Source organism: Ictalurus furcatus, chromosome 8 (genome assembly GCF_023375685.1).
Source record: "Ictalurus furcatus strain D&B chromosome 8, Billie_1.0, whole genome shotgun sequence".
Classification (NCBI taxonomy): Eukaryota; Metazoa; Chordata; class Actinopteri; order Siluriformes; family Ictaluridae; genus Ictalurus; species Ictalurus furcatus.
In genome coordinates this window covers 2,220,302-2,232,752 of record NC_071262.1, presented here as the reverse complement: position 1 = coordinate 2,232,752, position 12,451 = coordinate 2,220,302, and the positions used below count along the sequence as shown (strand labels likewise).

The window sequence follows — 12,451 nt, the reverse complement described above, 5'->3', positions numbered from 1 at the left end:
CGACATAACCAAAAACTGTTTTCTCACGATGTAATTTTATCCTGAGAAAATTTTTTGCGCTTTGTGAATGGAACTGGTGTTACATGCATGTTGGTATCTTCTCCATCATAAATGTATTAATTCCCCACTGTAGAGATGGACTTTATCTCAGCATTAAGAGAGCGGGGGGTGTGTCCCCTTCTCAAATGTCCGATACTAAGCTGGAAGTCATCAATCCTGCAGGGATGAGGTATTTTTTGTAGGTGACCCCAGAAGTTAGCATCACCCTGGTTCCTTCGACAAAAAGTCAATAAGATTTTTTTCCATTAGCTTTTGGATTATTGCAGAAAATAAACTCTGTGACCAACAAAAGTTTATGATTCTTACATGTTTCGTTCATTAAGATAAGATTCATAAGATTTTGAAGATACACTAGATACACTCGCCAGAAGTAAAAAGCTAATGTTAGGCTATAAACGGTCTACAACACAGTCGCATGACTTCAACATCACCACCACGACGCTTCCGGCAACTCCTTTCAATTTTGCAGAATTGACATTTATACACCATGCTAATTGGTCATCAGAATCTCTGTCTGATGCTGACATTGCTAAATAAAGCTTTTTGACCATAAACATCTCATTGGCAACCTTTGTCCATCTTGAATGGATGTCCACTGGAGATCCACCCCTGGTTAAATCACTAGCACTCAGATGACTTTTAGGAGCCTCAAAGTCTGTTTAGAGTTTATATAAGGCAGACAGAACATATGTGGGCATCTAGCCGATAAGTCAAGTTGTGGCCATGCAAGGATGCCATCTGGCCGATCCACAGTAGTCACTGCCAACATGACTGATTAAATGGTAAATGGCGCACTTATATAGCACTTTTATCCAAAGTGCTTTACACCGTGTCTCATTCACCCATTCACACACACACCAATGGTAGCAGAGCTGCCATGCAACTCAAGCAACTTAGGGTTCAGTGTCTTGCCCAAGGACACTTCGGCACGTGGAGTCATGCGGGCCAGTTATCGAACCGCCAACCCTACGATTAGTGGACAACCCGCTCTACCACCTGAACCACAGCCGCCCGATGATTAAGTGCTGCTGTCCATCCACAGCCTCCAGAGACTCTAGTCATCTGCTACCCAAGCACAATCCTGTAGCATGGCTTAGAAGCACTCAGAGCTGAAGCTGTGCTTATAGTGGAATCCCATGTCAGAGGCAGCGTCTCAATCCCGAGGCCCACAAGGCATATGCCCAAGAACAAGGCATTTTATGGCCAGTCCCATCTACCTCCTGACTCTTGCAAGGACATCATCACTCCGCCGGAGAGAATGTGCCCACAGTCCACCTCATGAGTCCACCGAGGACATTGCCAGTCTACCTAGTGGCTCGAGCGAGGGTATCGCTGCACTGCCTTCTGACTCCGGCGAGGACGTCATTCCTTGTGGGCAATGCTTGTCACAATTGCGGACATTTTCCCCAGGGTTGTTGACACGTGTGGCAGTTCGTGCCTTTGGGGCAGATTCTCAGCACATGCTGCAGCTCTGTTTCATTTTGTTTTGGTCCATGTCTCGTCTTTAACCCTGTCTTGTCTTTGGTTGTCTCTCTAATGTATCATCATTACTCTCACCTTTTTTTCGATTCCTGCCTTGATTAGTTTCCGTATTTAAGCGCTTTTGTTTCATTCTTGATTGCGTAATGCATTTCTGAGCCTTGATTCTTTGTGCTTGTTCATGTCTAGAAATTTTTTTAACCTGATGCCTGCTTGTATTTTGAAATTTTGCTACAGACTTTTATAATCATTCCTGCTTTTCCCTAATCATTAAAGAACTCCCTGCCCTGCCCCTCTATCGCATACTTTACAAGCAAACCAAGCGTGTCAGCATCAAGACGATGGCTAGCAACGACCATGCTAATCACTAGAATCATTTTATTGTAGAAAAAAAAAAAAGATGAACAAACTGCACCACAATGTCAGGTTTAAATGTTTCATGATGACAAAATACCCAATTTATCAGCAGAATCAGCATTGTGAATGGCCGTTTTAGTTCCCCGAATTTTAACATGACTGAAATCGTATAATGTAAAGGTTCGTTTTCTACACCATTCTCGACTGTTTCAGTAAAGAAAAACAGACTCAAGCATAAACTCGCTGTCATAAATGTGAAGAAACAATTACAGACCAGTGACTGATTATGACTAATTGTTTTTAACCACATAACAGAAACATGATTGGTTGGATAAAGTTTTAAGAAAAAAATTTAATACGTAATACAAAATACAGCAATAATCATGCAATCAACACAATCAATAAGGTAATAAGATATCAAAAATATTATAATGATTAGATTTGTAACAGAAATGTGTGTGCATATAATATTATATCATAATGTCTGCTCTAATTTCAAACAAGAACAAATACTGAAATTTACAGCCTCCTGAACACAGAGCAAAATGTATATGTATATAAAACGGTTTGCCTCCTGATTGAACACATAATACTGTACATATGGACTGACTGGAAATCACAAACATAGTCTAGAACTAGGAAACGACCTCCATAAGTAGTTGTACCACTGTGAAACATTGGCTGTTAACCCAAATGCTTATCTACGCCTACATAATTAAATAAAGAAAGAAATAAAGTTTAAGTAGTAAATAATTCTATTTTTCCGGATTTCTGATTACCCTTGAGTTTTCCTCATTGCAGTTGGAATACTGTTAGATCTTTGGTACACTCTTCTGATGTAATTCAAAATGTGGTTCGGTGACAGGCTCCCACATGGTGCTTGGTCAGTGGTTTCTAGTTTCTAGAGGTAAAAAATAAATGAAAATTAGTCAAGAGAGACGAACAGATGCACAGTTTCAGTATGTGCATGTGTATATGTTAGGAAAGGCAAGCTTATTTATATAGCACGTCGTCACCCCTTGTCTGAGGCGAGTCAAAGTGCTTTGCATAGCACAAAAAAAAACAAAATAAAAGATATAAAGATATACTGTTTATACTCTTTCACTAATTAGCGTTTTAATTCTGTAAATGAAACATTATTGGAAGGTTGTTTCATCATCAATCATTCGAATTTATGTGAAGTAAATATTTGAATTAACAACTGAACAATTTTATGCTCCATGAAAAGTGGAGTAAAAAGTAAAAAAAAAAAAAAAAAAAAAAAAAAAGAAGGCTGTAATTATATTATAATTAATCATACAAAATTAAAGGGTTCTAAAACATGATTATTTCAGTTTATGACAACGGCAATTATTAATCAACATAAAAGCATTTCTTCAAACTAAATCTATCATTACCCGTAGTCTTTCAAGGATTCGACATATTTTGTGTGTCCCTATGTCAGAAACATTGCAAACCAAGTTTAGTTTGCGTAGTCCGTGTTCAATGACCTGTCCAGTGCAGTTCTGTAAAAATAAAATAAAAAAAAACAAATTTTACATATGGGAAAATGTCATTTTATTTCGTAATGTAATATGTATATAGTCACAATAATGACAAGATATATCATTAGAAAAGAAATAGAGATAACCAATGCACATTCTAACTATAGTCATTCATCATGACGAAAAGAAGAGCACTTACCATTGCGTGAGGAAAGTCCAGACACTGGCATTTGGAGTCCTACAATCATAGAAAAGATCCATAAACTCTAGATTACTCCAGGTTGTTTCAACACGCAGACTTTCGATATTGACCGCGATTATCATGGCATGTTAATCCGCAGATTATTAGAGAACAGTGTCAGTGTAGAAGTTCAAATAAAACTGGCCCAAGGCCTTGCACCCTACAAGTTAGAATTCTACTTGTCCAATGGAAATTAGATGCACATCATGCACAACACTATAGTGAATAGGATCGGAAGGAAGTCACTGCAATGCATGAGCGTGATACAATCTATTATCAGATAAGTCGTTTGAAACGCATTCACGATGCATTGACTCATCATTTCAAATCATAAATATTCGAACATGCTCATTTTATTAAAACAATTCAATCAAACTGATTTAGATATCCTGAGAGTACTTACATTCGCTTCCTGGCAGTTAATCGGACAGTGCTGTTAAGGACAAATGCATAAAATATTAAGCTTCTTAAAATAGTAAAGTTTCTCATTATTTTCATATATATATATATTCAACAGAGCGAATGTACGACTTACCCGGTATGATTTTTGTATTTGTTCAATGACTTGGAAGTCTATGTCAAACTCTGTCACTGGACGAAATTGACAATTTGCAATCAGTGACAGCAAGAAGATGAAACTTGAAACAGCATTCATTGTTTCTTCAATGGCTTTGACTTCTATTCAGCCTGTGTTTTATCAGCTGAGTGATGCAGCTTTTAAATCTCCCAAATAGAAATTCCATGGGAGAGGGAAATTCCTTTTACTGATTATAGCACTATAGTTATTTCTCATAATATACCCACAAAAAGGCAGTTTTACCAAAGTGGCAAGGAAAGCTTTTACAATAATATTCACACTCCTGTTAACCACTTATCTTATTATTATCTTCTACGCTTTGAATCACCCAGCCGCAATTTCAGATGCATCATGATGCTAGTATTTCCACATCTCCAATGGGGATCTATTTGACATTTCACGTATTACATGTTTACAATGAATCAGTGTTTTGTTGGTTGAATGATTACATATAGGGAGGATTTTGCGCTGAGTCTGATTAAGCCAACCAGAATTGAAATTTATGAATAGCTGAGAAGCTTCTTTCAGTTGATAGGTCAGTTGAATTTTAGATTAAAGTATTTAGGATTGCATGGTAGTGCCTCACATCTCCAGGGTCAAAGGTTCCCATCCAGGATGTATTTCCACCTCACATCAGGTGTTAAATCAGGGCTCCAGATGCACTGCCACTCTGACCAGGATAAAGGGGATAGAGAAGATGAATGAATGGAAATTATTCATCCAAGTATTATTATTATTATTATTATTATTATTATTATTATTATGAACATTATTTGATGTATTAATTATATATTTTAGACATTTATTCTTAAAGTAAAGATTTAAAAACGTCATAAATAAGGGCGTTATTTAGCAAAACACTGCTTCATGGTTCTCAAAGCAACACTGCAAAAAATGAATATATTTTATATTCATGCCGTATTTCCTATTGTACGATGACAAGAAACCAAATATAAGATTATTAAACCTATTTCTAAGTTTCTTTCTTTCTTTCTTTTCTATTAGCAGATCAGTTTGCTTCTTCTTCTTCTTCTTCTTCTTTTCTTTAAATTATTATTATTATTATCTGCCAATAGAACAAGACAATTTCATGCCTGAATGTATTAACAATGTTAGAATAGGTTTAATAATCTTATATTTAGTTTACAAATGATATTTAGCCTGCAGTTTTTATTGTTTTATATATATTTACTTATTATATGTTCAGTGAAATCTATCCATAGCAGTGGCTTTTATCCAATCAGCATGTTCGTGGATGTCAGAACGTTTAAATAGTATTTTCTCCATTTGCATAGAGAAACATATTTCAGTTCAGTTCAGAATGTCATAAAATAAGAAATGTTAAGATCTCTGCATATGAAGGGATTTCCCAGGCTGCTATACGTTTGCTTTAGTAACTGGTTTATTCATAATGTGTTTCTAACACAGTCCAGAATCAGTAAATGCTTTACACTAATGCCATACCCTGTGAAAATGGTCATGTATGCATAATTCTGAAGAATTCTTACTTAGCTTTGACCATTTTGTGTGTTCTTACTGTTTAACCACATGCTAGTAATGGACTGATGATCTTCCATATTTCTGGTGAGTAGCATGAGTTTTTTCTAAGAAAGACAGGGAAAGTCCCTTGTCTGCAAAGTAGAAATGCTGTTCAGTGGGATTTCTTTGTAATGACTAAGTAGTGGAGATGCCCTGCCATGAGTGTGGTAATTTATCAATCTTTTTCATTGTAGTTGCTATTGATAAATTAAACAAATAGAACAAATAGAACAAATCAGAATCATCCGTGTGGGTGAAAAAAATAAGAAAAGAGAACCTAGGATGCACAGGAAGACAAGGTGTCAGAAGAGGGAGCCAAAGATGGATGCAGATGCAGTTAGTAGTTTTATTAATAACAATGGCAAACAAATCCAACACGATACTCAGTAAGTACCAGAATATCGAAGCACGATTAAGGCTTGGCGAGTTCAGGTGAGTGTACATTGAGCATTACTTGAGGTAAAAGTGGTGTCTTTATATACATTGTGGCGTGATTAGGAAGCCGGTGACAAAGTTTGTTGCTGCATGCCAATTCACCTAACTATCTGTTCCTAAATAGTATTCGAGATGAGAAATAGTATGTCCCAAATCGTATCCCAAAGATACCCAGATGGTCTACTATTTCCAGTAGATATTCGAAGTATGTATCCATGGACACTTTCTCAGCAAATCTTACCCACAACTACTTGTGCGAGGGAGGGGAAGTTTTGTGACGGATTATGACGGGCGAGTTTAACGTCGGTGATGTGTCTTCACTATTCAAGTGTAAAAACTTAAATGTTAAACACTAAATATAAGCTCATGAGCCGGGGGGGGGGCGGGGGGTGTAAACTTTTGAACAGGATGACCGGTGTAAATCGTTAGTATTTTGTCTTCTGGGAGACACGTAACTATCTTAGTTAACGTCCGAGGGGCAGGACTAAATGAGAAAAAAAAAAGATCTTTAAATAAAATAATAACAATTTACACCGATCATCTTGTTCAAAAGTTTACACCCCCCTCCGGCTCTTAAGGTATCGTGTTACCTTCTCGAACATCAGTGAATGTTTGCACCTTATGTAATAGCTGTGTACGAGTCCCTTGGTCGTCCTCGGTGTGAAAAAATGGATCGACCCCGTCACATTGGACCATCCAGCTGGCAGAGCAGTCAAAGATGCAATCACAGCACAATATTTCAATTCATTATTAATCATTTTTTTAAAAAGCACAGTATACATATTTAAGAGTCTTAGTGTTTTATTGATTTTCACATTGTTTAAAAAAAAAAACACGTTAATGCATTATCCTTCATACTAAAACACTGAGTTAATTCATTACCATAGCTTCACGTACCATCTTTCAGTATTCCAAATCCTCAATCTGTAATTTCAGTTTCTTTTCTTTTTTGCAGAACTTTACTCTCATGGTCCTAAAGTGCCTCTGTAGCTCTCCTGCCGTGAGTCCCCTTTGGTAAATCTGAGGCCAAATCATTCATAAAAACAGCAGCGAGAGAAACGTGGCAGGAAAAAGTGGGACACAGATAACAAAAGGGAAGACACTATTTATCCTATTCAGAAATCGATTACTGTCGAGGATTTTAAAGGGAAATGCAGAAGACAAGAAGTGATCATTTCAAGATTAAGACTTGGACATACTGGCCTAAAATCAACCCTGTTTTTAATGGGATATTACATTTCAGATCAGTGTGATGCCTAGAATGTTCCAGAAAATGTGCAGCATATCATAATGAGGTGTAATATATAAAATTGGAGTTGGAACAAGAGTGGAGTTTGAAGGGGATTTTGGGAACAGATGAGAAAATGTGGGAATGTAGTAAGGCTCTCCTTCACTTTTAAAGACACAGGGTTAGAGCACAGGATATAATTAATTTTTGAAACCCTTGAAGCCTTGAAGCTGCGCACCCCGGTACACTAGGTGGCGGTATGCACCTGAATAAGTTGGTTGCGACCTGCCATTAAAACAACAGCGAGAGAGAGAGCGAGAGAGAGAGAGAGAGAGTTATAACAGCGATAACCCACTTCTTGGAAAACTTAAATACGGTTGTTTTTGTTTAGTATTGCTGCACTGAGGCACGCTACAACAACACTTACGCTTAGACTCTGCCATTGTTATCACCGGAAGTAAATTAACCGCGGGATAGCGAGCGCCGGAAACAAGAAACCCGGAAGTGTGAAAACGTGAAAAAGGCGAATCGACGCTGATAAATACTTTTCTTGATGGCTTATTTGGGGGGGAGGACACGTCCGGTAATACGATTGGCTTAACGTTTGTCACGTGATGCGTTTTGATTTGTTAGGGATCTTTTTGCTAGTCCTACAATCATCAGCAAAACAATTATAATTTAAACTTTACTGTAATAAATATCAAGTCACAATGAAAGATCGTTTCAGTATATTCATAGTTGGATTCATCGTGTATTTAAGTGTGCTTCTTATCTCTGCCCACACTGAAAAGGTGAGTACTACGTCACAGATGTGTGAGTTGTAGGGAATACAGGGGAATAATACTGTACTGTATATGGTGCCTTGGGGTGGACGTTATAACAGGGGTTCAGAAGTGAAACCAAAATGTCTCTGAGGTCCTCTAATGCCTGTATGGTTTTCCATACAATAAACTGTGTTTATATGAGTTATTTGATGTTGGTCATTGGTTTAGTTGAGGAGGTTATTGGTGGTTTTGGGCTGCGCTGATGAACAGCTAGAAATTACAGTCTGTTGTAGTCTCATGTATGTGCATGCACTTTCCAGCCTGAACCTGAAGCTCTTACTGAGACCAAAGCCGAGCAAATTTCATCTGAAATCTTTCGAATATTTTGTAAAAACAACGTTTATAGCAGAGTTCCCCAAACAACCCCATGTGGGGTCGTCTCATGTTGATACCCTATAATCCAATTCAACGATTTGTCTCGAAGCCTTTTCTTACCACCTGAGTCTCCCTTCTCTGTTTCATTTCTCTCTTCTCTTTCTTTTATACTCCCAACAACATTAGAATAATTCCCCATGTTCAAAAAAATAATATTATATCACTATATAAAAAGAGTTTTTGTGAGCACTTGTCAACTCTGTCAGCTTGCAAGAGACCCCAGCCTGTTTCCCACCTTTCCTCCTGCGCTTTCTCCGTGTAAGATTGAAAGGCGTCTTAGCGGTTAAGGCTCTGGGTTACTGAGCGGAAGGTCGGGGGTTCAAGCCCCAGCACTGCCAAGCTGCCACTGTTGGGCCCTTGAGCAAGACCCTTAACCCTCTCTGCTCTGACCCCAACTTCCTAACAAGCTGGGGTATGCGAAGAAAAGAATTTCACCGTGCTGTAATGTATACGTGACCAATAAAGACTCATTATCATTATTATATACAGCCCGGAATAACCTTTATAACCGAGTTGTATATGAATTTCAAATTCTTTTGAGATGGTCTCTCAACCCTGGGCAACAAGAAACACCTGTCAGTAACATGTTCCAATATTTTTCTTCACGTGAAAAATTGTGTGGGTTCAAACAAAGTTCACGCGTCTAGATGTAAATATCAGGAAATGGAAGCAGAAATTCCGATACATCATGTCATTCATCTTTTCATGTTAAGCCCAAATGTCTTCAGTGTATAGCAAAAACAAATTAACTGGCCTTGCTATTTCAGTACTTTTGGAGGGGTCTATGAGGGTATATGCACGGATTCAGACGTTTTTATCAAGTGGTCTGCTATAAATTTACAAAACTTATAAATTAAGGATGAGACAGCAAATGAAGCTATGAAAAGCTGCAGCTTTCATCTATGCTATAATAGCAGCACATTTATCCATTAGCCTAGTGGCAGAGAGCACTCTCAGAGTCTCACAATGATTCAGTTTGTTTTTTTTAAATTTGACATTGATAAAGTAATACCTGGGAAAGGCAAATTTAGTCCATCGTTTGTGGCAAACCAGTCATGGTGCTTTGCAACATCTTCCAGCGCAGGAAAGTGTTCAATAGAGAAGAGTTAACGTTATCCGGTTTTTCGTCAAAAGACAGGTTGTGTTTTTTTGAGTGAGAAATCTGAAAGAAAGAGAAATCTGATTGAGCCAATCAGTCGTGCAAGTGAGAGAGAAACAGCGAGAGAGGGGGAAAAAAGCTGCGAGGGACCAACTGTTTATTGTGGCTATAACATAAGTCTTAACAGGAACTAACTTGGAAGTTCCCCAGCATTAAATCTAAACTATTAAGTGTTAAAATGCACATCATCCAGAATTGTTTTCATATTCCTGCACTGTCATGTTATTCCTTACATATTGTATATAATGTGCACACATAACATGTGGATCCTATGCATTTTTTGCAGTTTCCTGTAGCTCTCACCATTAAAGAGGACCTGAATGGTTTTAATAAGGCAGAGAATGCTCATGAGCCTGATCCTAAAGATCTGGATGTGTTTGAACCGAGCTCCAAGTGGCAGACTCTCAAACCAGGTCAGTGTTCTTTCTCCAGGGTCGGGGGTTCGAGTCCCACCGTGGCCCTGTGTGAGCGGAGTTTGCATGTTCTCCCCGTGCTGCGGGGTTTCCTCTGGGTACTCCGGTTTCCTCCCCCAGTCCAAAGACATGCATGGTAGTCTGATTGGCGTGTCTAAAGTGTCCGTAGTGTATGAATGGGTGTGTGAGTGTGTATGTGATTGTGCCCTGTGATGGACTGGCACCCTGTCCAGGGTGTACCCCGCCTTGTGCCCGATGCTCCCTGGGATAGGCTCCAGGTTTCCCCGTGACCCTGAAAAGGATAAGCGGTATAGAAGATGGATGGATGGATATCCATCCATATATGTAATATATATATATATATATATAATATTTTTATATTCACGTTGTTGCAGGTCAAGCAGTTCCAGCAGGCTCTCATGTCAGGTTGAATCTTCAGACAGGGCAAAGAGAGGCCAAGCTTGGAGATGAACAATCCCTGCCAGGTAGAAAGAGGTATTGGAGAATAAGATTGCTTTACTAGTGACTGGATGGCGAGATAGCACACTAACAACACTTTCTCTCCACCAAACAGTTTTTCCCTCCCTCTGCATTTCATTCCTCAGCTTCCATATCCCCCATCGTCTGAAGAATATTGGGCCTAGTATTCTTGTCCACCGTAACGCAAGAGTCATTTTCGTTAGCCGTCAAGCTAGCTGGTTTACACTGTGTCTGATGCCTTGCCATTGGCCAGCTTAGAGAAGCAGTATCTGCTTTGGACAGCCCCAGTGCTGAACCTAATTTGGAGTCCAAATACATGTCAAAAAACCCAACGATTTCCACTTATTTTTTCACATGACTGTATATAGGGTTTCATTACAGATGTAGAGAGTTTATCAGCATGTGCAACTTCTGACATGGACCGAACACTGCAGACCAGCCAGTTAATAATATGTTAATTGTTAATTTTGTGACACCTATATAAAGTAAGGTTGTACACTCAGCTGGTTGAGTACAGAATGTATGTTTTATCACGTAATGCTGTTAGCATTGAGTCCACAGGTATGCACTGGAGTTTTTGTGGTAAAGTTCAGGTTTTTCCTCATTGTCTGTTATTTTCTTAGCAGTGTTGGCACCTTGTAGTAGTAACTGTTTTATAAATACATGCATCAGTCTTTATGGCTTGTGCATAAAATTTTCAAAAATCTGACTGCAGAGGATGAGGCTGAAATCTGTCAATATTCTTTCCAAGGCAGAAGATCCCTACTGTATGACAAACAATTAATGGCAACTTATTATTATTATTATTATTATTATTATTATTTATTTTATTTGAAGTAGCAATGTTTATGATTGCTCTAGAAAGAATCTTAAAGAGTCCTAACGTGGACTATAATGACTCTTTTTTTCATACAAATTAGTTGCAGTTTCTTTTTTTCCTGAAGCACGCGAGGAATTCTTAACATGCAGACCCCTCTATACACATCTCAGGAGCTAAAACAGGCTCTGAAGGAGTTTAAAAGAGTGGATGACACTGCAAAAAAGGACTCTGAGCAGGTATGCTAATAATAATAATAGCTTAATACAGTGGTTTTCAAAGTGGGGGCCGCCAGGGGGCGCCCAGGGTGCCTCAACAATTTTGGTGTGAAAAATAAATAAATACATGATTTTCTCTTTCTCACTCTCAGACAACCACACACACACACACACACACACACACACACAATCAATTCCTAATGTGATGTAAAGATGTAAGATGTTATTATTAATTAAAAAAAAAGTGGATATATTCAGAACTCTTTATTTTTAACGTGTTTTAAAGACATCTTGCAAAAGGGGGGCCTCGGCCAAATGTTAATGCCATTTTCCAGAGCCTTGCCCTGGAAAAGTTTGGGAACCCCTGGCTTAATAGATGCTTTTGTTGTGAGTTATTTAATGCTATTTGGTCATAGGGCAAAGAGTCTTCACAAGCTCGGTTTCGCTCAATGGATGAACTCAGAAGAGACTTGTCTATGTCGAACGTACTGGTGGAAACGGACGTCCAGATTATGAGTAAACTGTTATCCAAATTCAACAGCACGAACTCTACCGTGGACCAAAGGGTCGCTGCTCTACTTGACTTGGAGTACCTTGTTCATCAGGTGATCATTTAATTGCATTTATTTTCACATTTGTGCTGATGGCAAAATTATAAACGTTTGGAAATAAAGAATAAATCTACTAGTACAGATCTGTATTAGTCATAATAGCATTTTTTTTTTTTTGTCAAATCAATTGCATCACAGTTTTATTTGTTTTGTA

The 12,451-nt window shown here is 38.3% G+C and overlaps 1 protein-coding gene across 2 annotated transcripts in view; it reads left to right on the top strand.

The window, feature by feature from the left end:
* Window positions 1–7,255: 7,255 nt before the first annotated feature.
* sil1 (SIL1 nucleotide exchange factor) overlaps window positions 7,256–12,451 on the top strand; it is a 6,922-nt gene continuing 1,726 nt past the window's right edge. Inside the window, exons 1-5 of one of the 2 annotated variants that reach the window (XM_053631574.1) lie at window positions 7,256–8,191; window positions 10,045–10,171; window positions 10,567–10,666; window positions 11,596–11,707; window positions 12,103–12,291. In XM_053631574.1, coding sequence (XP_053487549.1) covers window positions 8,111–8,191; window positions 10,045–10,171; window positions 10,567–10,666; window positions 11,596–11,707; window positions 12,103–12,291 — 609 coding nt within the window. In that variant the 5' untranslated portion in view covers window positions 7,256–8,110. The remainder of the gene's footprint in view (window positions 8,192–10,044; window positions 10,172–10,566; window positions 10,667–11,595; window positions 11,708–12,102; window positions 12,292–12,451) is intronic. The other variant, XM_053631572.1, reaches the window with a different exon arrangement.